Here is a 26,100-nt window from a genome sequence, read left to right as displayed (position 1 = left end):
ATGTTGCCACAAGGACGAATGTGTTTTTGGCATCTGTGTCCTGTGATCTTTGTATATATTTTTCTATTTATTGAACAATTTAGCATGGTTTTAGATTATTATGTGTGTACTTTGCTGTGTTTGGTTATCACTTTGCTGCTAATATAGTAAGGAACAAATAGTTCCTCACTTCTTTCAAGCACCTTGTTTTAATGACCTCGCTTCCCCCGTTAGATTACTGTGATATTGTTAATATGAAAGTACCTGTCACATGTCTACATATGTTGGATGCTGTCTATTGTGGTGCATTAGGGTTCACTACAAAATGTAAATCTTTCACTCGCCACTGTAATTTATATTCTCAGGTGAGCTGGCCATAATTATCAGTTTGACTCATGCATTGACTGAAGCATTGATACATTATATGTATAAATTTATTCTGTTCCTACCTTACTTGTCCTCATACCTTTCGCTCTGACAGTCCAATCAAGGAATATTCCAGTAGTATGGTCAGAACTCGGGGGTTGGAGGGATGAAGTGTTTCCAACCTGAACTCTGCAGGAGTTTGAAACTATCCACTTTGTCATTTGGGACAATTCAAATTTCTTTGAAGACGAAATGAGAAATCTTTTGAACCTTGTTTCAAAAGATTTCACAGCAGCTAACACATTTCTTAGTTAGCTGCTTTGTTTTTGTTTTTCTTTTTTCAAAACTTGCCTCTCTGACGTTGGATCTCGATGAGACAACCCGTAAAATTAAAGGTCAAATAAAAAATATAAACGTCTTTCTGTTCTACTCTGTGTATTCTATTTAGCTACATGCATTTCTCCATCACTTTTGACTAGCAGTCTTGAAACGTATCCCAGCAATATAATTTTGCCAGTGGGCATGGTGTATTCAGGATAATGGGCAGTGTTCGTTTCCACCACACATAGTACTTTAAAAAGAGTCTAGAAAGTTGTATACAATTACATGCTACTTGTGTGTTGGACTAACACATAAAATTCCTAAAAACAAAAAAAATCCATTGAAGTTTTGGTTGTACCAAGAGACAATGTGAAAAACTTTTAAGTAGTCTGGCTAGTTTGGCAATGCCTGTGCTTCCCCCCACCTGGAAAATAAGGTGTATCCCAGTTTTCCAGAGCATTTTACAGAATTATCATTGAACTGAAAGATGTCTCTGATGACACCATCAGCTTGTGTGTGTCTGAACAGGTGTAAATACAGGTGTTTCAGCAAGGCCACCCAGCAGTGTTATACTTTATGCCTCATTCTTCACCTGCAGAGAGCAGAAGTTGTTGTCGGAACCCGCTATGTCTTGTTTGTTTCTCCTGTGTCTAAGCGGAAGAAAATCTAAATCTTTAAAGTAACAACATGTCCTTCCTTCAGAAGTACATGTTTGAAGTAAAATCCATGGAGAGACGGGGAAGTGCTCCAGGCTGAGAGCCAAATGGATCCAGATGTCAGTATGTTCACAAGGTGGAGACATCTTGTACAGTAGTTGTCATTCCTTGTTTAAAAAGTTTAATGGGTTTTTTCTTCTATTTTCCTGGCTTTCTTTGTTTCTGACTGTTATTTATTTTTTATTTTTTTCACATATGTGCCACTCTCTTTGTTAAAATAGTTGAAACACAGAATAACTGAGGACCAAAACAAAATGAAACAAGCATCTTGAACTTACATGTTTTAGTGCTGTTTAACCATTTTCTGATGTGTTGTAGCAACACACATTCACCCTTGCAGCCTTGACCTTCAGACATGGTAGCATTCTTAACACTCCTGAAGACACCAGGGGGCATTAAGAGACAGAAAGGTTGGATGCAATATCTTTTTTTAACTTTTTGGTATTTTTTGTTTTATTGTGAATCATCACATTCTCTATTTCTGGTGTTTATATCCCCTTCAACATCTCTGTGTGGCCTATATTACATAAGGCTCTTTTTCTTTCCACATGGATTTTGCCTTATATCTGTTCCTAGCCTTCACAATTTTCAGTTACCATCTCATGTTTTTTTTTTATGCAAACTTCCATGGTGTTTTCTGGACACCATGGAAGCTTTACAAACTGGGGCTTTACAAATAAGTTGTGCCTTTTACTGGCGATTGGGGAGTCCCTAAGTGTCACAGACAGTACTCCTATTAGTGCAGCTGTTCATGAGGACATGACTGTTGTTATCCTTCTGTCTGTGACCTGGGAGGGGCAGGGCACATGCAAAAAACACAAAAGCATTAACACACACACGCACGCACGCGCGAGCACGCACACACACACTTGCTAACAAGCTCTTAGCTGAAGTAGAAACTACACTGGAATGACTCTCTCATGAATGAATGTTACATACGGCAATCTTAAAAATTCCAGAGTACATCAGTAATTCTTTTAAGTAAGCTGTTGCGTCTAACATTAAGAATCAGTGCAGGTATATTCTTATTTTAGAAATGCATGAGTGTATGTAGCCTTGTTTTTGATACAGTGTAAGGACCACTTTTTCCAACAAATGCTATGTTGCGATGACCTACTGTTACTTTTGGGTCCAAAGTCCGGTCCCATAAGAAGAGGTGCTGTTTTTAGGTTAGGGTTTAGGTTTAGGACTAGGATATGATTTGGGGTTTAACCTAACCTAACTTAACCTAAGTGTCTGGGTTAAGATATAGAAACATATGAAAAATGAATGCAAGTTGATGCAAAGTCCTAGTGAAAATAAAAAGACAAACTGTGGATGTGTGCGCGTGTCGGGGTGTGTGCATGTAGGCGTGTGTGGTCATAGTGTTGAATATTGTGTGTGTCCCGGCACCCGAGTTCTCAGGTCTCAGTTTCTGTACAGTTGCTGCTGCTCCTTCATGTCCTGTCATGCTTTCAAGCTTACATCACACCCCAGAGAGTAGTGTTGCATCCAGCACATGCATACACAAACTTACATGAGTATATATATGCACAGGGAAGAATGTATGATGGGAAGTGGCATGTCGGTGAAAGCATGGCATAGAGGGAAGACACAGTGGGTTATGGGGAGAGAAGAAAGTTTGTAGGGGCATAAAAGCATGGGATGTTTGGAAGGGACAGCTTGAGTGGTCAGTCAAATTCATATTAGGTCATTTTGAATTGCAATGTGAAACAACCAATTTACATTTTATCCTGGCAGAATCATAAAAATGCAATAACGGAGTGTGTTGGTAAAGCATGAAATGTGAGAAAAATGTGAAAATGTTTTGCCTGGAATAAAAAAAAAAACATGACTTAAACTGCATGACCTAGGTTTGCTGCATTTAGTCATGTTTTATAGTTAAGCAAAGTCATGTGTCCCAAAGTGAGGTCAGTATTAGACCTGATTAAATTGAATAATGTCTCTCTTTTTCTCTCAGCAATATATATTCCTGTGGTTTAAGGTGTATTCCAAGAACACAATGTCAGGACTCACTAAGGTCAATTCTTTTAAATTTACTTCAGGACAATTTTCACAGTAATCAATAAAAGTCTTCATCAAACCTACATGAAATAAAGTGTCATAATAAAGTATAGGACTTTGTTATGACCTGACATTTTAATGTACTAAACGATGAGACAAAATGTGTGTTCAGTCCATCCGTCTGCTTGGTTAAGGCTCATTAATTTGCCAAAAATTACTCGTTGTTGGAATTCAGGCAATGTAAATCTTTACAGCTTCTGTCTTAGAAATATATGAGTCAATACTTTTAATTAAAAATGAAATGTTTTGTGTTTATAATTCCTTCTTACATATTTTTTCTGTTCATTTTCTCCTCTCCTTGCAGACATGTTTCAGTACCTCCTGTCATTCTCTCAAGGTCACCTAAGTTCACTGTTGGAGGGAACCTACTCATCCCTGTCCCGTCAGGCCTTGCCCCATGTGAATCAGCTGTTTTCCTCTCTCTCCCTGTACCTACGTGGAGCCAACATTTCCGTTGAGATGACCATCCACAAGTTTTTTAACAACATCTTCCCTCTTGTGTATGCACGACTTATAAATCCAGGCATCGAAGGGAGCGTGGCAGCAGGCAGCACAATGGGCGACTGTCTGCGTATGATCAGACAGGATGTGAAGCCCTTCGGGAATCATCCTGTCACCATGGCTCAGGAACTGGCTGAGGTGTTGGAGACTGGCAGGCAACTGAGTCTCGCCTTGGACAAAGGACTGGAGGTCATCAACGCAACAGAACACGCCAACCTTAGTAGAGATTGTGTAAAAGGTCTGGCAAAGATGGTGTACTGCTCCCACTGCAGAGGCTTGACACTGATCAAGCCCTGTGCCGGCTACTGCTTGAATGTTATGCGGGGCTGCTTAGCAAGTATGGCAGAGCTGGATCAGCCTTGGAGGACATATATCAGCTCCTTGAAGAAACTAACTCTTGCGATGGCTGGGCACCACAGCCTGGAGCTAGCCATGCTGGGCGTCAGAGGGCATGTCAATGAAGCATTGCTCTATGCACAGAGCCATGGTCCACTCATCACTGCTACGGTGAGTACACGCGAATAAAATATCTTTCAAAAACCTTAATAGTTTGCTCCAAAGCAACTAAGCTTTTTTTTAAATACTTCTTTGTTTAATCCTTTTACTTTGTTAGTGTTAAGCGTAAGAATTAGAAAGACGTGTTTGGTTGCTCGTGTTCTGTGAGAATTTTGTCCACAAGTCTTTCAAAAAACCTGAACACTGCCTTAATGTTGGTGCTGAAACTACTCCAAGAAAAAGGATATTTATTCAAACAGAGCACTTTGCCAAGTCTTCCAAAATTGGCAATGCATCTTAATTCATCACTGTTGTTTAGGTTCTGACACGCACAATATTATTTGTCATTGAGAATAATGCAGTGGTCTCAAATATCAAGCCTCATACTTTTTGGATTTCACATGGTGTGATTGCAACCATATGCTTTATGTTATATGTGCCTATAACTCTTATTTTATATCGTTCCCATTCTCACATGAAGACAGTTCTTGCAATGGAAATCCTACTGTTAAACCCACTGTGAAAGTTGTGCTTTTTATTTAACAATACATCCTGGATTCATATCCATACCGTCAGACAAAGAGTCATGGTTTATAGAAATAAGCAAACAAAAAAATCTATTTGAAGTTGGCAGTAGTGCAACTTTCCATTTTTGCACCAATTCGTCAGCCAGAACTCTCCATCCATATTCATCTTAAATTATATCCCAGCATACTTTATGTAGTATTTTATAAACCAGATGCATTACAAAATTTTAGGTTGTTAGGGATATAAATTTTTTCATTTATTATATCTGGTTTAAGTTCTGGACTGAAATCTTCCTAGTTCTATACGTGACATTTACCATGTTCAATCAGTTAGCAAAATATAAGTGAAAATGTATTTTAAGTGGGCAACTTCAAGGATCATTTTAGTTTTTACAAGATGCTTAGTTCAAGTTTTTCTATCATGGTCCTGTTTTACTCTAAACTTAGTGTGAATTTGTCATGACCTTATTCATTCAACTGATATGGAGACACTTAACATTTTTGGCATTATTATATCTTGTGTTGCTTTAGACAGCATTAAAGATTATTGTTATTAATAACAATAATAATAATTATTATTATTCTTAGCTGAACAACTTTTCTATATGTTGACCCGAACTTTAAAACCTTTGTTGTACTTGTTCTACAAAACGCCTAGCAAGCATTATAAGTAATGTATTGTCATTTCATAGAGCTACAATTAAGCCCAGTTATTCACTCACCTGACAGATTTAGGTTTAAAAAAATCCTTTTGATTTTACGACGTTTCTTCTGTCAGAAAATAATATCAACATTTCAGACTAGCTCAACCAGAGCTCAACACCAAAGAGAAATGATCAAAAAGCTCTAATAATCTTAGAGTGACCCAATTACTGTAAAAACAAGATTAAATACGGTACTTTGTAAGAGAGACATACCGTATTTAAATGATATTACAAAATATTCTCTGAAATTATTTGATTGGGACAATGTTGGACTTCATTCAGCACACTTAGCGAGAATGTTTTCAGAAGTAAATGAGAGCAGGACGACCTCCAGTTATTGTGCAAAGGAAAAGAGCCTCGACACACTGGCTTTACAAATCTACACATGGAAATATGTCAATGGGGGCAGATGAATAAGAAGACCTATATGACAAAACTGTAAAAATGCAGTCAGATTTATTTGTGGTTATGTTGCTTGGATTACTTTTTTTTTTTTTTAATTATTAAATACATAGGACATAAAGGTTAACACAAAGTAAGTTTAATATTTTTCTTGAATTTATAAAATGTTAAAATTGTCTGTAGATGGTATTTGTAAATAAATTGACCCTATATGCAAACTCATAGCAACACAAATAGCTTGATGTTAAAAATCCGAAAAAAAATTCTGTGCAGCTAAAGGAGTTTAGAAACAGAAGCTTCCTCTTTTATGTGTTCTCAAATATGACTTAATGAAACCACTGTGACCTGTTAGAGAAGTGTTAATTGTTACGTGTCAACAATCACTCAGAAAAAGAGAAATATACCCTGTAAGCCCATTTATCACCCATCTTTAGATTATCATCTTGGAAACTGCAGATTTATAAAGCTAAAAATGTGACACCTGTAAATAGTTTGAAAACTTTACCGCTCCAATCGGGTTTCTTGTGGTCACCACAAACCAAAAGAAATTGCTTTATGTTTTCATAAGCATGCAGTTTTTTCTGAAAATTACACACAAAGAAGCAGCATCTGCATAAAATCTGCATAAAGCAGAAATCAGTATAAAAGAAAATATAATGACTCTTTAGTTACACTTGATGGTTTGCAGAGTGATAACTTCTACTATTCACTGTAGGACTTTACGTCAAAACGATTGTACGTGTGCTCTTTGCATTTTAAGGCTTGTGAAGAATGTTGGATATCATTTGCTTTAACTCATTCTGCTGTGAGAGTTTGAGCAAGCAGAAGGGACGTGGTCATGTTGGGAGCCTGGGGCCGGATTATGCCAAGTTGCCACAATTATGAGAAAGTTGAACAGATTCCAGGAACAAAAAGTTCTCTTATTGGGCCCTGGTGGAAATGGCGTTTAGCTATGTTTTCTTTCTATGAACACTGACTTGTTGAAATCATTTTGCAAAATTTCTGTGTTTGCTGTGCTTGACGGGTCAGAGACCGCAATTTATTGACAAGGTGATAAAATGTTATAGCTTATTTAACCTGAAAGGAAATTTAATAGTATCTGCTTGGTAAAGATTGCCAGAAATATAAAAATTTTAACATAGGAGGCAAATGTTCTCTTGTAGTTTCACTTAGTTATTGTGTGCTTATGAGCAAATCATAATCGTGGTGCAGCTCAAGGAGTTTATAGCCAGGTTTATGTACTCCACTTGACGTTCTTGCAACACCATTTCACTATAGTCCAATACTGAAACAAAAATAGAGGTACTGAATTATCTACAGACTTCAGTTTTGAGATCTTTCCTAGTAGAAAAGGCATCTAAAATTAGTCCAATTAAGTCTATTTGATTTGACAGTTTTTATTGAGTGTTTTTAGCTGTGTGTTTTGGGTTAATATTCTGATGGAGGATCTTGTGACTAAGGGTGAGTATTCTGACATAGGCAGTGTATTCGGTCCAAAGGGCCAAAATCAAGTAAATGTACATTCCAAATTGATCAAACAATGCTGTAAAGTTCAGTTTTTTTTTTACAAATTGGTCAAAAGATTTTTTATTCTAAGGCAACCGAGCAGATTGCATCAATTCACTGACTTGCAACATTCACTACGCGTCTACCGGCATGTAGCAACAGCAGAAAGGAAAACCCTCCAGCATAATCTGGCTGAGTGTGAGCAGCCATCTGCCACAATCGACTGGGGATTTGAGATGGTAGAGTAACACACACACACACGCACACACACACGCATGCACATGCAAAAAGAAAAACACAAACAGATTCATAAGTACTTCATGGGTTAAATACAAATTTAATTGAAGTAGTTCCTTCTTTAGTGGCTTCATTTAGAAGAGAAACACAGCTAAGCAGATCAGCTCTGTGACATTTGCAAATCCATGAGATGAAAGAGAGCACATAAGGTTAGTCACAGTAAAAGATCAACCAGTAGGTATATCTGAGAGAGAGATGCTGTTAAATACTGAAAGACGGGGCCAAGTGTATCACCTATAAAATGAGAAAATTAAGTTGTTCTTAGTAATAGTTAAGCAAATTACCTCCCTCCAGGAAAGTGTCACAACTTAGAAAAAATGCTTACTGTATCACATTTTGAAGATTTGCAGGCATGCTTTAGAAAGTTACTTTAACTAAATCCTTTTCAGGAGAAACTAAGCATTACTTAAATGAGCAGTAGGGTTGTTAACATCAAATTCTTTGACATTTGTATTTGTTTCACACTTGATTCTTCATTTTTACAAACTAGCATAAAAAGCAAAGGGAAATTCTAAGAGAAATACTCTGAATAATTCTACACATTTAATTTTTTTTCCCCAGAAAAATAAGCATTTCGGTGTGAAATAAAATCCAAGTACTAGAATTTTGTATTTGTAATTACCCTGCTAATTACACAATCTAACAATTATTGGTATGCACATTTTCAATTAGTTATGGTATGAGCAGAAATTGGAGCTGCCTTACAAAATTGAACAAACAATTTTGTAAAGCACCTTAAAAAAATCGTCCATTTTATTAATGTATAAAACATTTATTACAGAAAAAAAATCTACATGTCATTTTGTTCATCGTAAGAAAGCATAGAGGACGAAAATTTTTTAGCAGCTTCTTGAAAATTACTTTGATTACGTTGAGGCTCCTGAAAGTCACCGTTGTAGCTTTGAAACTCAACCAGCTGTGATTCAACACCAGTAATATTTTGTTAACACAATCTAGATCCTTGAATTCTGCAGTATATATGTAAAATACTTTATTAATTTTATAAACTTTATTTATAGGCTGATGTAGTTTTAAAGGAATGAAGATAACCAAATGAGAGAAAAAGTCAATATATGAATTGCCGTACAGACTTTGTCACTGAAGTCCTAATGTTTTATTTGAGTGTTTGCATAATTTAGTTCCACTTCTAATCATGCAGGGAGATTTACTTATCAGTCCATTAGCTAATGATTGTAGATGTCTTCAGTTGCTTGGACACACTTGTCCCTGATCTGACCTTTCTTTTTATGCTTCTAGCCTCACCAACTTTGAATGTTATGACATCCTGCAGCAGCCCTTGGCTACAGTTTCCACAGTTTTTCTTACACTATTTGTCTTCAAAACTAACAAGTAGTTGCTGTATAATTAGGTTATAAGAATACAAAACTGTTATTTTCAGTGTACAGTTTTCCTCTTTGACCCAAACAGTGATTAATTAAAAATGTGGTTATTTTAACAAACAATGTGACTGTAACACATCCTGTATTTTGTAAACAAGTGGTTCATTATCTATTCATGAAATATTTAGATTAGTGTGGTTTTTTTTCTTGCGGATATTTAACGAAGCTAAGCTGACTGCTTCACATAAAGGGAGGAGACAAGAAAAGGGAAGGTCTGAAATGAGCAGATGTGATGCTTTTGTTTATCTGAGGCAAATGAATGACAACAATTCTTATATTTCTTAAAACAGCACAATGATAAAACCTGAACTTTGCCATATTGCAGCTTAGAAATTAGGGCACATTCATCCATAGATTCAAAATGATGGCAATTTCCTTTAGATGTTGGTTTGAAAGTAGCAGCAAACCAAAAAAAAAATAACTCTTGACCTCCCACTTGCATGTACTGAATGGGAAAAGGATCACAGCTAAAATAGGACAAAGTTAAAAATATGAGGAAGAGGAGGATGGGTAACTTGATTTTGACTTGGAAAAGTAACCTCAAACTGTTTAAGGAATAGGGTAATCTCTTCCGTTTTTTGGTTTATATGGACTTCAACGACCCGAGTGTATGTTGTCATGCATGAGAAAGATGCTTTTTTAAAAGTCTCCTTTAATCTTGGCATGATGATGTTGACGGCAGCTGTTGTAAAGTTAACACAAATGCCTAACACATCTGTGTTATGATTTTAGTGGTAACTGCTGGTGCATTGGAAGACTTCAAACGATCGCACGGATTCACAGTGTTTCTCTTCACGGACTTCTTTTTTTACCCTCGTATGTTCCACAGTAACCCAGACGAACCAGATTTCATTTTAGCCCTCGTTCCTCTCTTTGTGAGACAATTCTCCCAGCATTTGAAATTACACACATTTCTTTTGGCACATTTTGCTACGATGATCTTTACTCCAAAAAATTGACAAAACTGAATGAAAATTGCACAGTCTCTTCCATATTTGAAATACCCAGGGGTCGCATTTTCTGATCATCTGCAAATGATTTAATCAGGGTAAACAAGCGTCAGCATTGTGAGGGAAACGGCTTGCTTTTTTGCAGATTGGAATTTGCCCAGTGTGATATACACTCAGCTGCAGCGCTCTTTAATTAGCCCCGACTTTATTTGAAAGAAGAGAGAAATAGGCAGTGCGTAGAGGACTGCTCGGCAGAGACGGAGCGATGCAGACAGCATGATTTAGAAAGAATGACGGAGACTCTAAAAAGGCAACATTGAAGAAATGTCAGAGAGAGACAGACGGGGAAGAAGGGCCAGAGGATTGATGTTGCAAGCTGTCTACACTCCCATCTTGAAGGATTTCCAGCTAAGAAGAGGCAGTAAATATTTTTCTGATTAAGTGGTCTGAGTCTGATTGAGGCATTTAGATGTTTGTTTTATGAAGTGGCCTACTGAATGTTTTAGTTTTTTTTTTGTAGTTGATGCAGTACACTAAAAATCACTGTCCCATCTCCAGATTTTAATTGTCATGCAAAGATAATCTCTGGGCTAATGCACTCACTTAAATTCCACCAATAGTATCTTTCTCTTCTTTAGAACAGACAGCTTTTGTAATTAAAAGCATCCCTGCATCACCAAATACAACTTTAAAATACATTATGTTTAAAATTTGGCCATGTTATTGGAGATGCACCCATCACAATCTGTAAAACTATGATCTATAAGCACCAACATTTGGTGACTCAGATTTTTCACAAAGAACAAAAAATAAAGTGATGTAAAAACAGCATTCAGAACATAATTTTTAATTTGTCTGCCTTTGTGTGTGTGCTGTGGGAGATGTTCAAAAGAAAGACTGCATGTTGTTGGAGTTCACATCTTGCAACGTCTTTAGAATCCGATATTGGCATAAGTCTAAACACCAATTTCTCTGTCCATTCCCTTGGATCGTTATCTTACCTCTGAAATTTCCAAAATGCTGGAAACATTTCCAAACCCAACATGTTTCATAACACTGAGGTTGAAAGATCAAACGAATAAAACTGTCTCACTCTCTCACAGACTCAATGAATCACAGACGTGTCTCAATACGTTGCTGAAAAATGGTTTACTTTTTAAACCTTTTATACCTTTTGAGTGTCCTCTGACTTCACTTTCATTATATTTTGAAAAGTGTTTTCTTTGGCATGACATTGTGCTTGCTGATCAGAAAATAATATTGGGTTGTCGAGTTTCTTGCCAGTCACTGGTCAGGACTAATCTGCTCGGTAATTGTCCCATTTTGGTCAACTGCCAATTTCTTTATTCGTCTGTACTTATAATTTTTTCATACACTTTCCTTGCCATCTGTCATTCGGATGAGGAAAAAAAAGTACAATGGTACAATAGTATTGGTTTTCCACAGTGGCTGTATAAAGTCAACATTTAATCCCCACTTCTGTGATTAACCTAAAAACACAACCTAACAGTGCTGCTGAGGAAGGAGATACATTCTCATATTCCCTAAACACACCCAAATTCTCTCAGATGCTCCAGAATTTCTGCTGGCAACTATCCAGTCACATGTCTGCTTGTTTAACCTCAAGGCCTCCACCACAACACTGCTGCTCCTCCAAAATAAAGACTAAAGGTATTTCTCTGGCTTTTATCCTTCCTACAGATAAAAGTTAATGTGACCAAAAGCTCCAGTGTTTGTGTCCTGCAGGTACAAATCATGAATACCTTTTTTTTTTTCTGAGACTCATCTCCTTGCTAAACCGGCCCTGAAATGCTGGCGATTTGTTCAGTTTTAACCCAAAAGCAATACAAAAGAAGTGGAAACAGTTACTTCATGGGACTTTTGACATCCTGCAATTAGGAGTGGAAATAATTTTTTGCACAATTACACAAATATAATAGTATGCAGCAGTAAAAGCTCCACATATGAAGTGAAATTACAAACAGCCATGGGGTTCTTGTTGGAAAATGTAATGTACAACAAACTTGCCAAAGCAAATCTGGAAGAGAAAGTTTAAGCTCTGATTTTCTTGTACCTGACTACTGGAGCTTTTTTTTTTGCCTTTTTTTGTCTTTTCTTTTATTTAGAAACAAAAGCAAAACTGAATACCAAATAAATGTGCTATTTACTCAGTTATCTTGTTCAGTTTGTTTGCTTGTTCCTATAGAAACATTTGTGCCAAATTACTATCTTTAAGGGATTTGATCATTTCCACAAAAATGTTTTCTGCTTTGCTTCTGTTATTACTCTTTAGCTTTTAATCTTAAAACCTTGTTTTTGCCATGCCGCCTCATTGCTTCACTATGTAACTTTTATAAAATATATTTTTTTCCATACTTGTTGAAACTGTCACAATGTTGTGGTAGTATGGTATGAGACAAACAATCTGTGAAAAAAATGTGAGGTCCTCTGCTTTGTGCTAACTAGAAACCACCAATCTTAGCCTGGCAGGGGGTATGAGCGCTGTCAATCAACCTCAGTGTGATGCTGCTCGTACTCCAACACCTATTCCATTTTCCTCCAACTTTTACAAATGTTAATGACAAATGTTAAGCAATGATTTTGAAATATTAAGAGACCTCAGTTTTGATTGGTGGAGAGGCAGGTTGAGCACTCGGAGATGTGAGTTGTAGTAAAGTAGGCAAATGTGGGCAAATGCTGGAATCTCATTGCAAACTACTTTGTCAATTTCTGGTGAATCCTGCAAACGACGGTGGCACAAAATATTAAATATTGTCATTTTTCTTAAAGCAAATGAAACATTTAATAATCAACGTTCAAATTTGAATTCTGTTACCGTGTGATAAACAGTCAGTGGTGCAACTTAGCATCGTCTTTTTTACTTTATTTGAGGAAACACCTTTTTTTCCTGTACCAACACCCCCCCCCCCTCATCTGTTAATTTATTCACATTTAACACAGACTATGAAGTGTAACATATAGATATTCTGTGACTGAAAAAAGCCCCACAGGAACCCCACCCCACAGTGCCTGAGGTGACAGGGGGCTGAGAAAGTTCCCTTTACTTTACTGGGCAATCCCTTGATAAATAAACTGGAAGGAAAGACCACCGCTGCTATCTGTAAGCCAATACTCCTCTGGAGAAGGGATGACCCAGGGTTTGGCCCAGATGAAGCTGATTGTCTTGCTGTGTTCTTTTTGGACTCTGTTGCCTTAGGAAGATTTAACCATAAAACACACGCACACGCTCTACACATTCAGGTCAGAATATAGGGGTACACTGCTCCATCTACTCATCTGCACTCCTTTAAATTTAGAATACATCACGTATATTCTGATGTATTACACTTATAAAACCAAGGTGCAATCTATTGTGTATCTGCTGCAGACTGCAGTGAAAGTCGGGTTTCATTTGACAGCTCAAATGCATAGTAAATGCATGCCTTGTAATTCCCTAAAGAGCTACCCCGCGAACTGCACACATCCCATCAATCTTCTCCCTCCATCAGTCTCAGTCCTTAAGCAATCATACAAGGAATGTTGCACAAAATAGTTGAAATCGGGATGGAATAAAAAGAGCAAACTGGTGACCAAACACATGCACAACATTATTCAAATTGGAACACTGAGAACAGATATGATTTTTATTCTCACACCGTCATCAGCTTAGAAGATATTCAATTAATGGCTATGATGCAGCACGTGTCATTACTCAGCATGTTGTGAGATTGTCCCGCGAGATTCAACGGTCAGCAGCTCTGTCCTCAAAGGACATGTCTCATTTTCTCAAGAGGATCCTTGAGAGGGTACTGTTTATTTTCCCTGCCTGCTGTTTACTCAGTTCTCTGTTTAGTTAGCAAAAGAATGATTTGTACTATCATTACTGTTTTGAAATGAAGCACTTTCTCCAATCTTCTCTGGCTTGTTTAGAGGTCCTGTGATTTTGAACTTTTTCTCTGAGGTATGCATGCAAAAATAACAGCGTAATGTAAACAGAACTGAGAACGACCTCCTTCGCGTGTTCATGTTTACCTTTTTGTCTTTTTTTAGAATAGCAAAGTGTCAGACAATGGCAGGTGAGAAATGGCGTTGGTCTAAATGGAGTCCTAGACTAGTCTCATGAACAAAAATTACATTCTTTAATTTTTTTTTCTTTTTACAACAAAAATAATACCTTAGAATACACACTTTTTTTGATGAATTTAATTTACAACTTATTAGTACATATTTAAAAATAACATACAGTAAATACATCATTAGCAAAAAAATTGAATAGCAAATGTTGACATTGTATTTGTATTTTAGATTTTTACACAATGTTATAGTTCAACGTTTATTAACCTTATATTTTGCTTAATATTTTATATTTATGAATTATTTGTATGGTATCTATAAGCATATTTGACTTTGTTTTCTTCAATCCACAACATTTGGAACTTCAAGAAGCATAAATACCCTGTTCGGTTTTCCACATCTACTATTTACATCTCATAATATATACATTTGTAGCTGCAAGGTTTATATCTTTCCCCTTTCCTCTTGGATGATCGATTGCCATTGTGCATTATTTTTGTTAAACTATACACCGCATACTTTTGATTAGCTTAATTGCTTAAGGTAGTATGTGGCAACAGAGATATGTTTGTTAGTATTACTATACAGAGCTTGTTTTATTTCCACAAGATATTTCATAATAAGTCACCACAGCAATCAACTCAAAAATCTCACACTCCAGAGAAACTCATTCACCAAAACAGACAAGTAATTCACTGATTTATTAAATCCTAATTTCACTCTACAGCCAAATATGCTCCAAAACTGTTTTTTGTCCATTTTTGACCCGTATCTTTTTTTCATGGCAGTTTAAATTTTTTTTTTACATCAGACTACTTTCGTACACTGAACATTTCGTTTTTCTAAGCAACCTAAGTGTAATCAGTCACATTGCATTTCATCCAATTTCTACGTCGGTGTGTGTGAAATCACCTTATTATTTTAAACATGCGGATTCTGGCAAAGCCTTGATCAAATGTAAACAATGGATAAACTGAGCATGGCCAATGCAGAAGTCACAGCTACTTTATTTAATAATTGCATGCTCACACAGTTATTTGGAGTTGTGCTTCATTCCACATATGTAGAGCTAATAACATTAACATGCTGATGATGATGATGAACATTACAATAGACACAGTTGCTGGAGCTAAGTTGTAAAAATTGTTGTTTGCACAACAATTTTTAGAATAAAAACTCACTAACATGTGCAGCATAAATATTTATTCATGTAAACAAAATGAGCTGCATGTAATATCAGGCATCTCCCTGGGAATGCAAATTGAAGTTGTAGACTGATCACACTGGAATCTGATGGAGGTTGCACTAAATTATTAATGTGAAAAACTACAAATAATTGTTTTTTTGTGTTATTGAAAGTTGATTTACAAAATGTGGCCAATTTGTCTTCAGACAATAATTTTAAATAGTTCAGGAAAAAAAAAACTTGAGGTAATAACTCAGCTCCTTGATGGAAGTCTCATAGGATCAGTGGGTGGTTCTTTAGTGTGTCAGGATGGATTACATTCAGAAAGCTAATCTAATTCAGATAAGAGTGTCCCAGACCACCCCTGAAGATGGTCAAAGAGAAAATCCTCTCTGATTGCCTTCACACTTCCAATCAGTGAGCAAAAATCCATGTGACAAAATTCAGAGTAAAGTGTAATGCCAAAAACTTCAGATAAACATTTACAAATTGAATTACATATTTCTCTCACAAACCCCTATGACTTATCCGAGTTAGTAATTCCTGCAAAACACAGACTTTCACATGTACGGGGGACATTTTCTGCCATAATCCAAGAGTACAAATTTTCAGTCTGAAAGCAGGATTTCAAGTCTTTTGTTGCTTACATTCTTATTTTGAAAGCAGGACTTCATATCGTTATTCTCAAAACTTGTAATGCTTGTACTCAAAACTTCTCGTGGTCAGACTTAGTCTCTGCTCGCAGCAAATCTTCGCCTGCAAAACTCTCTGCTCGCTTAGTGGAATTTTTCTGCCATAATCCAAGACCACACATTTTCAGACTGAAAACAGGATTTCATGGCTTTTGTTCTCAAAACGTAAAATATTTTTATAGATGTACTATTTCTCTTGATTACATTTATAGTTTTGGTCATATTTACCTCTTGACTCCATTATTTCAAACAGTTTGAAAAAGGTTGCACCTATATGCTTATTTAAACTGTGTTTCACTACCTTAAAGAGGTCTGAAAAACAAGCACGAACAACATCAAGGCTCATGCAAGGCACATTTTCTCTGTTCATATTACTTAGCCAAAACAGCTGCTGTGCTCTTATTTCTTTTTCCAGGGACAATGAAATGTATATGCGTGTGGATATATCTTCTATGTTTACATGTGTGGCTGTCTGCATGTGTGGCTGTGGGCTGCTCTACCACATGTGAGTGTGTTTTATGGTTCCAGAGGGAGTTAAGGTTAATGCAGTAAAACAACCTTCCTCGTGCCCAGTGTCTGCTTAAAGAGTGAATTTACTGTGCATGTAGTCAGGAAAAGGTTTAGAGCAAACGGGCTACGGTGAAGAGTGAAGTTCTTTTCAGTGGTTTAGGTTGTTATGGTGTGAGTTCTAATTTCAAAGCCACCGACTTTCTCTAAGAGATGCAGTTGCTTTTATACAAGTTTGATTTGCATGCTACAAGCGATGATTAATCAGCAACACCAAGAAAGAAATGATGAGATCCTAAACAATATATAAGCTCTTAAATATTCTGCTTTCTTCTATTAGCTCTTAAAGCTCGTCAAGATTTTTGTTTTTGTTTTGTTTAGTTTTTTTTTTCACAATGTTAGAGGTGAATTGTTTTGAGAAATACTGTCAACTTACATTTCCAAAGAATAAAAAAAGCAATGTGATCCACTGGTGGCAAGTATGGTCTGAAAAATATCTCATGTCAAGAACATTGAAGTAACCATATATTGATGTAGCAAAGTGGTAGGGAGGTATCATTATACATTTTCCTGGCACATAGTGCCATTTTATAGCACAGTCAAGTAATTATATTACCTTTAGCTTTTAGAAATATGCCGTATATATTAAACACAACTTAGCAGATGCCTTGAAATTGGCTTCTGTCTGATCAAAAGAAACTCTAAACAAATGGGGTTTTAGCCTTGATTTAAAGGAACTCAGTGTTTCAGCAGTTTTGCAGTTTAGCTTATTCCAGTTTGGAGGAACATAGAAGCTGCATGCTGCTTCTCCATGTTTGGTTCTGATTCTGGAGATGCTGCATAGACTGGAACCAGAAGGCCTGAGTGGTCTGGATAAAATGAAAACGGGACTTTAATGTATTTTGGTGCCAAGCCATCCAATGATTTATGAAATAAGAAAAGTATTAGAACTGGGGGTGATGTGCTCTACATAGCTGTAATTGTGTTGTGACTATCACAATATATTACAATTTATTTTTTTTGGTTTTATTGAGTGTGTTGCTGCCAGTCTTTGTCTGGTTGCTCTTGAAAAAGAGATTGGTAATCTCAATGAGACATACTTGTTTAAATAAAGGTTGCATATATTTGCACAAAAAATGCACACAACATTTACCTGCCCATTTATTTAATCTTTATTGAAGCTAAATCCTACCTATCAAGATAGACCAGTTTGAATATATAAAAAACATCTTTCTTTAAAAAAAAGGAAAAAGTTTGTAGTGCCATTTAATAGTTATTCTACTAAATATTTCTTCTACTAAAATTGTAGAGGCATATAACAATTTGCAAAGATTGTGCTTATCAGAATTAATTAAATTGACTGGAATTATGACTGCTGGTTTGTATATTACAATATGAATTGCAGAACAGAGGTTAAAAAAAAAGTATTGTGAAGTCCAGTTGGATCTTGGTACAGTGACTCATCTCTGTAGATAAAAGAGTGCTGGCACTGATCATTTTAAGGACCTATTCAGTCAAGCACAGAAAAGCCATCACACTCTGTCTCTTTTGCTAATTGAAGATCACTTAACAACACTGCCTCAAGGCTTTTAAGCCAATGAGACGGCATTGATTTTTGTCCCTTTTTCTTCCAGGATCCTGCTTTCACCTCCCCTCTGCTGCAAGGTTTAATTGCTCACAGGAGATATTTGCTCCCATTGCCAAATGTGCACACGTGCGCTTTACCTCCATGATGTAGTGGAATGTTCTAAATTTACTGTCAGCCCTCCAGGCACTAAATCACTCAATGTAACTGTTTTTACTTCATCACATCTCTGTCTTTATGTGCACCTTTGCATTTACGTTAGTCACTTATCTGACAACCAAAACGGCATTCTCTGTCTGAGACAGAGCCCGGATATCTCTTAGTTCACTTGCTTTAAATACTTTCAAATTTGTAGGTGGATCAGTGAGGGATTTGCAAGCCACCCTGTAGCTTCACCCACACATTCATACATTCTCCTTGCTTAGCAGGTGTGTGTGCTGTGCTCTCTCCACAGGTGGACAAGGTGTGTGGCCTGTCTACAAGGGAACCCCCAGGCATGTGGTCGTTGAGACCAGAGGTCACAACCTCTTCCACAACCTTAACTTCACCTTCTCCATCTGCCTCCTCCTCCCATATTTTACCAGAAGAGAGGCTAGCAAAGTTTGCCCACTTAAAAAGGTAGGCAAAAGCTTTGAGTTAACGTGAAACCAACTTAAGAAATGCTTGACTATCTACCTTTTGCATATATTCACTGTACTGTTAGATGTGTCATAGATTAAGGGGTTGGATATCATTGATCCAAAACTATTACAGCTTCTGTCACTTCACACTGTTCTCCAGTGTTTAGTTGGATTCAAAAGCGTGCGCACACACGCACACCCCCGCCCCCCACACACACACACACGCACACACACACACATGCACGCACACACAGACAAAAGTAACTTCTCTCCAGCGCCACCCATACTCCCCACCTGGTTCCTGGAGCAACCACCGTGTGCCCACAGCAGCTGGTAGGCAGGCGGAGCCTTGGTAAGATTAATCTTGACAGACCACACAATTTCCTGTTTACCCAGACGACCACACCACCAGCACTGCATGCCAGCCAGTGCCGCATTGGAAAGCACACACAGATGAACTAAAGCACTGTTGAGTGCTTGACCTCGTCCCACTCTGTGAATCGCTGCACCGATGCCAAGCCTAGCTGTCACGGCTGGCGTGGCACTGCCACTGCCGTTCATAGCAACACAATCCAGTTCACCCGCTTGTTGCCAGCTCTGACCAGAGCTCGTGTGTGCCCTGGAGACTTCAAAGCCGCAGCAGCAGCAAAAGAAGAATAATGGTTGGAAAATGTGAAAGAAGATAGAGCATAGCTTTTTTTTTTTGTACAAAGAAAGTAAATCAAAACATCCAGCAGTACTTTGTCTTAATTGTGCATTTCAACTGTTTGCACATGTGCTGATATCTGTTTGAGTGGATTTGGTGGCTATGCTATGAATTATATTCCATTTTATGTTTTATTTTCCTGTTATTTTGGTTGAAATTGGTTATTAATTCATACTTGGTTTGACAAGTCTCTGCATGTGCATAAATAATCACTTTCTACCAGTCAGTTGAGTGTACTTTGTTCATCTTCCCTTCATCCCCTGTCATGCCAACCTTTTTTTTTTCTTGTTTATCTCTCCATGACCCCTTTTCACCTCCTTGCATCCTCCTGCTTCCAATTCCCATTATTCCCAGTTCATTCCCTCTGATGCCCTCCAAGATCAATAATCCTAATCTGAGAACACTCTCTAGGTAAGCATAAAACCAAGGCAATGTTTTTCCTCGTTTATTTATTCAATATCAAGAGATACCTGCAAAAGAAACAGTTTTTTTCAAACTAACATTTTCAGTTTGGTTACGTTCTAAATACAATTTTTTATCATTGTTTGTGATAGACTAACCTATAGGATAATGTATAATGCATTTCTTTTCAGTAACCCTGAAACCCTTACATAAAATTTTGTGCAACTAATTGGCTTGAGAAGTTTGCTTGATTGTTAAAGAATCCATCCTGTGCAAGTATGAACAAACACCATCAGGAACACACCAAACATGTCGAGGATAAAGGATAAAGTTGTTGGCACTTTTAAAGCAGAGTGGGGTTGCACAACAGTATCTCAAACATTAAAGTGTATGGCATGTTTCTATTATTATTATTAGTTTAAGTATTTCTCATCTCAGATTGAAATCATTGCCCATTATTCTTTGCAAAATAGTTAAAGTTCAATCTGATTGGATAGATTGTTTTTGTGACCCAGAGTCTTCAGCTCTTGTCCAGATTTTCTGGACTGGACTTTGAGTTCACTATTCTAACATATAACCCTTGATTCATTGTAGATCAGTTTGTATCTCTAGCAGCTTTTCTGTTGGAAGCAATCCTTCACTCCAGTCTCAAATCTTTTGCACCCTCTAATGGTTTTTTCCCCCAGGATTACCCTGTTTTTAGCTCCACCTCCCATCATCTCTGACCTGTTTTATTTTCCCTACTGAATAAATTATTCACACAACATGATGCTGCCACATATTTCACTGGGAAGATAAGAGTTTGGAGATTATTTGACGTTTTAGTTTCATGACAACATTTAATGTGTAGCACTAAATGTGCAATTTCAGAATTTGATTCAGTCACATTTGTCAAACTAGTTTGTGGACAAACACATAGTAAATGTGGGAATTCTTAGAGAGATTTTAAATTATATTTCCATTTGATGGAGAAAATAAATATTTGAGAAATTGTGATACTTTCTTGCCAATCTTTTATGATGGTCAGACTTGTGGAGTGCATAAGAAATAGTTGCCCTGTCAACAAGTTAGCCCGTTGAAGATGTGGATTTCTGCAACTCGGGTGTGCTCAGAGTTAGTATAGTGTTGTTGAGGTTATGCCACATTCTTTTTTATTTTTAGATGATAATTTGAATAATGCTCCTTTAGTTGCTCAAAGTTTGAGGTGTTTTAGTACTTCACCTCCCTCGTGGTAGGTCAGTGATGCAGTTTGTTTACAAATGTTTGTTCAAAAATGTCCACATATTAGGTGAAATAGGAAGGAAAACAGTTTAAGAGCTTTTATTTAGAGTAAACTAAAGAGAATAGAAACAAATAACTTTTTATCAGTAAAATAATTAGAAAACTATCAAACATTTTCTATGCACTTCAGATTTTGCACTTGAAACACAACAAACTATGGAAGAATTTAAGGAAAACGACTTGAATTTTGAAACGCATCACATCTAAAATCCTTTCACTGGCTGTCTTAGCACCTAACTAATCATTTTTGCTTCTCATTATGGGCTTAGACAATCTGAGTCAGGTCAAAAAAGTTCTGTCTTTGCTTTGCAAAAGATGACAGTAACTGTATTGATAACATCTGTTGGCAGATCTGGTGAAGCACTAAACAGTGCAACTAAGAAAATGTGCTGATGCAGTCACATTCAGGGGTTGTCGTTTCTGCCACTGTCAATATCGTCGCTTGTATTTATCACATGCATGCCTTGTCAGAAAAATATTAAACTAGCGTTTGTTGTTACTTCAACTATTCCAGAGCACAATGGCAGATATTCAGGTTCTTCGTGGTATAATTTTGCAGATGACTCTTTGTAAATTCTGTTTTTGGAAATTTGAAGTCATTGTGATAGTAATAATAATCATTCTATTGACTCCGTTTTTCCATTAGGGAGTTCTTAGGGCAGCTGCAGCGCTATAAATCCTTCTTCAATACATTGCCAGAGCTGCTGTGTGAAGGGGAGCAAACAATGGACGACTCCACCTGCTGGGGCGGCGATGGTGTTGTAGACAGGTAAGAGAAATCTTTCTAGTGTTTCCATTGTTTGCATCACTGATTAACTTGTGTTATCAGCGACAAAGCAAAACCTGCTTTCTATGTTTGACACACAAAATAACATTACTTGTGGTATAACTTCTAATATATGATCTAACTTTTCTTGAAAGTCAAATGCTTAACAGCTAGCTGTGGCAATAATTTTTAATATCTTGATTTGGGGGGTCAAGGAGGAGGATTTGAAAATTGTCGGGCTGAGAGTCAGTGTGACTGGCTGCTGTTGATCACTGTGCAAATAAGGAAGTTATTATTATCCATCTCCCTATTGACTGAATGCTGGCAGGACAAAAAGTCATACGGCTCTGGTTTTCTTTGTGTTTGTGTCAGTGATTGAATTGTTTTCTGCTGAGGTTTTTATTTTTGTGCTGATTTATAGATGCAGCCTTGGAACTGTTTGCCTGCTGATGGTTTTGGGCGCATCTCTAAGAGACCAGAGGGCTTGCTCAGTGTGTGGCTCTCCTGCCTCTCACTCAGCATATGAAGAAAATTATGCCAATTACTGAGCCAACTCAAATCTGTAATTGATTCTGAATTCTGGATCAGTTTCTTAAACACTCTTGAAATTACCTCCACAGCTATGACAAGGTCATGCTCTCCAATTTTTAACAACCACAGTAACTTCAGTTCAATTGGTACTGCCAGAACACACAGAAAAATATACAGATCCCATGGATTCATTTTCCCCATGTGTGTGTGTGACTTTATCATTTTGCCCTTGTTCAACGTCTGGATTTGGCCTGGCTTTACTTATGTACTTGGTAAGACAATGTGGTCAGCAAGAGATGCACTGGATGTTGGTTTTTATTGTGTTTAGTGACTGGTTACAATTTTCCCTATTCCCCCTCACTGTCCTCCACCTAATATATTTGTTAAGACACGTGATGCATTGCAAAAGTATTCATGGCCCTTGGCCTTTTTTATCCTTTCCTTTGGTGCCCCTAAATCATGCTGTTTTGCTTAGGTTTATGTGGTTTGTAAAATAGCATTAGTGAGCACATAGCATTATGGAGTTCAAGGAACATACTATTTGGGTCATGAATAAAGTTGTGAAAAGTTTTAAAGATGAGGTTAAGCTATAAGACATCTCAATCTTTGGACATCTCACAACATTATTCAATCCTTCATTTGAAAATGGTAATAGTATGGTAACAATCACAAATGTACCAAAATACGGCTGTCTACTTGAACTAACAGCCCTGGTAAGAACAACATTAGTCAGAGAAGTAGCTATGTGACCTATGGAGACTCTGTCCTTGCACAAATCCACAGCTTAGATGGGTAAATCTGTTGCTCTGTCAATAGTCCTCTCTGTTTTGGAGGAGTGGTAATAAGACAGCATTTTGAAAATAAATACAGTACTTAAAAATTTGCCTCTAGCCATGTTGGGGACACAAAAAACAATTGAAGAATGGTGTTCTTGTCAGGTGAGCTCAAAACTAAACTGCTTGCCTATGTGCAAGGAAAGTATGTGGTGTGAAGGAGAACTCATACTGTAAATAACCAAAGTTTCCTAGTGGTGAAAGTGGTGAAGCATGGTGGTGGCAGGGGTGTGCTGGGGACATGCTTTTTCTTTGGCAGGTGTATATACTCTTGCAAGGTACTCTATTTAACATACTATTAGTTAACTGGGCCTGTGCCAAGATTTTAGTACACAGTGATAAAAATATTATATCTGCGTTGGAGATTTGTGATTTAAAAACCTATAAAGTAGGGAGAATGAGGCATCTACATTTATTTGTCAACTTCTGCAAAAGAGAAATACAGCAAGTTCCCTCCTTTGTCCTTATGAAGAACCGGTCGTGAATTGAGTTTGTGTCATTTACTCCCAAGTGTGTTGGTTTTTCATTAACTGTACTAGAGAGCTGTAACAGTGTGTTATCACACACTCCCTGCTGATTGCCAGGGAATTGCTTGTGGTGTCAAGTGTTTCTGGTTTGAATGAGAAAACAGTGCCCCACTGAGACATTTGGCAACACTCACAAGCCTCGCTCCTTCAGTTACTCTCTTTCCCTGTATCTGACTCTGTTGGCATTCATGACAGAGGAAGGAGGACAGAGCAGGGCATGATAAAAGAGTCGTCATTTTGGTGCCGTGGTGCCCCCTTTGCGTTGGGGTGCCCCTGATGAGGCAAGCATGTTGGAGTGAAAGTGTGGAGGGGGGCCTTGGCAACATAAAGACCCATTGTAGAGTCAGTAGAGTGGGGCACAGTCCCGCTGTGGAGACCCCCAAAGCGTGGAGGGGGAACAAAGGCCCTCCTATGAGTCTGCATGGGAAAGACTCGGACATCACTGCCATAACTTCTCCCACTGCTTGGACCTTTCTTGGGAAAGCTACGTCAGAACAGCAGCGACACAACCAAAGAGAAGCAGTGGTGTTAAGCAAAAACAAGAAACACATTAGGAAGATTTGAATGCGGCAGAGACTAACAAATCACATTAGCAGGAAGCAGATCCAAAACAGAGATGCAAAGGTGTGAGTCCACACCAGTCCTCCAATGACATGCTGGGTTTTCCCTAAGCAAGAGATGTATCAATCCACATGGGATCCATAAGCTTGTGAACAGCTGGGAGGTTATTCACAAGGGCTCAGATGAGGAGCATGCGTCCGCAGACAGACACACAATTTAAACTTCAAAGCACATGAAAGACTTTTGAGGTTGAAATCCCCTTCTTCTCTTCATCCAACATTTGATGACAGAGTTGTGAACGGGGTGCCAGCAGCTGTAAACGGCATCTCGACATCTGCTGACATCTCTCAACATTTACACCATCATAGGTTTGTTTTTTGTGTGTATGTGCGGGTGTGTGTGTGTGTGTGTGTGTGTGTGTGTGCGTGTGTGTGTGTGTGTGTGCGTGTGTGTGTGTGTGTTGTATGTTCTCAGGAACATCAGGATCAAAATGATTACTTTCCATTTTTAAATTAGTGAAGATTTTTTTTTATTCTGTAGCTTTTTGGAACAAATTATGACTTAGAAATTGGGCCAGTTCCTGTCTTTTTGTGGGACTTAGGAATTGACAGTGTTTATTTTTAACTAATCTGATAGATCAAAAAGTTCTAAAGACAGTTTTTAATTTATTTAATTTTTATTTTTTTACTGTTTATTCAATGCTACATGACTGTGTTTCTGTTTTTATGTTGTAAAGCACTTTGAAATGCTGTGCTGCTGAAATGTGCTATGCAAATAAAGATTGATTGATTGATTGATTGATTGATTGATTGATTGATTGATTGATTGATTGATTGATTGATTGATCCCGTTTCAGCTTTGAAGTACTACGTGAGTCACTTTGGATGAGATTGTATTTCACATAGTGCTTTTGCATGGGCACAAGGGTGCAGAATTCACAGTTTTTGCTGTATTCAGACAGGATGTGTCACTTTTGGAGTAACATCAAGCAAAATACTATTTTATTTTGTTTTCCATGTTAAAATATCAACTGACATATAAAGGGTGAAAGTTCACTGAGTCCCCCCAATTAGCACTTGGAAATGCCTGGTTACTGAAAAGTGCTTTACAAATAGCATGTAATTGATAAATGTTACCAAAAGTATCTAATCAGAAAGTTATTCTTTTGAATTATGCAATCATCAAAGTTTCACTTCTGTGCTTTGTTGATGTTGAAGATGGGATGAATGTTCCCACACTATGGCATAAAGCAGTGCACACATTCTCTGCATTTTGCTGCTTGCCCATCTCTGATACGAATGTAGAGTCATCAGAGTATTTCTGCAGATAACATGACTCTTACTTGTGCTGGATGTTTGAGGTGTACAGAGAGAAAAGGAATTGTGAAAGTATCGTCCCCTGTGGTGTTTCTGTCAGTGTTTTGAAAGGCAGAATGTTTTCCAAAGCACATGATCCTTCACCAGGTTCATGTTAAGGTTGAAGAGTTACTGCAGAATCCCTAAGAGTTTGTCCATATTTGCCGTAAGCGCATGGGGCCAAGACCTTTTGGACCTGCAGCCTTGTTCTGGTTCTATCTCACCTCTTCACTTGGGACAGGCACA

The 26,100-nt window shown here is 37.5% G+C and overlaps 1 protein-coding gene across 2 annotated transcripts in view; it reads left to right on the top strand.

The window, feature by feature from the left end:
- The window catches only part of gpc5c (glypican 5c), a 100,514-nt gene that overhangs the window by 27,518 nt on the left and 46,896 nt on the right, over positions 1-26,100 (top strand). The window contains exons 3-6 of one of the 2 annotated variants that reach the window (XM_008433800.3): positions 3,751-4,454; positions 18,727-18,890; positions 19,953-20,009; positions 21,928-22,050. In XM_008433800.3, coding sequence (XP_008432022.2) covers positions 3,751-4,454; positions 18,727-18,890; positions 19,953-20,009; positions 21,928-22,050 — 1,048 coding nt within the window. The remainder of the gene's footprint in view (positions 1-3,750; positions 4,455-18,726; positions 18,891-19,952; positions 20,010-21,927; positions 22,051-26,100) is intronic. The other variant, XM_008433801.3, reaches the window with a different exon arrangement.

The sequence above is a fragment of the Poecilia reticulata genome, chromosome 17 (assembly GCF_904066995.2).
Source record: "Poecilia reticulata chromosome 17, P_reticulata-male-v2, whole genome shotgun sequence".
NCBI classification, from domain to species: Eukaryota; Metazoa; Chordata; class Actinopteri; order Cyprinodontiformes; family Poeciliidae; genus Poecilia; species Poecilia reticulata.
This window is presented reverse-complemented; position numbering and strand designations above follow the sequence as displayed.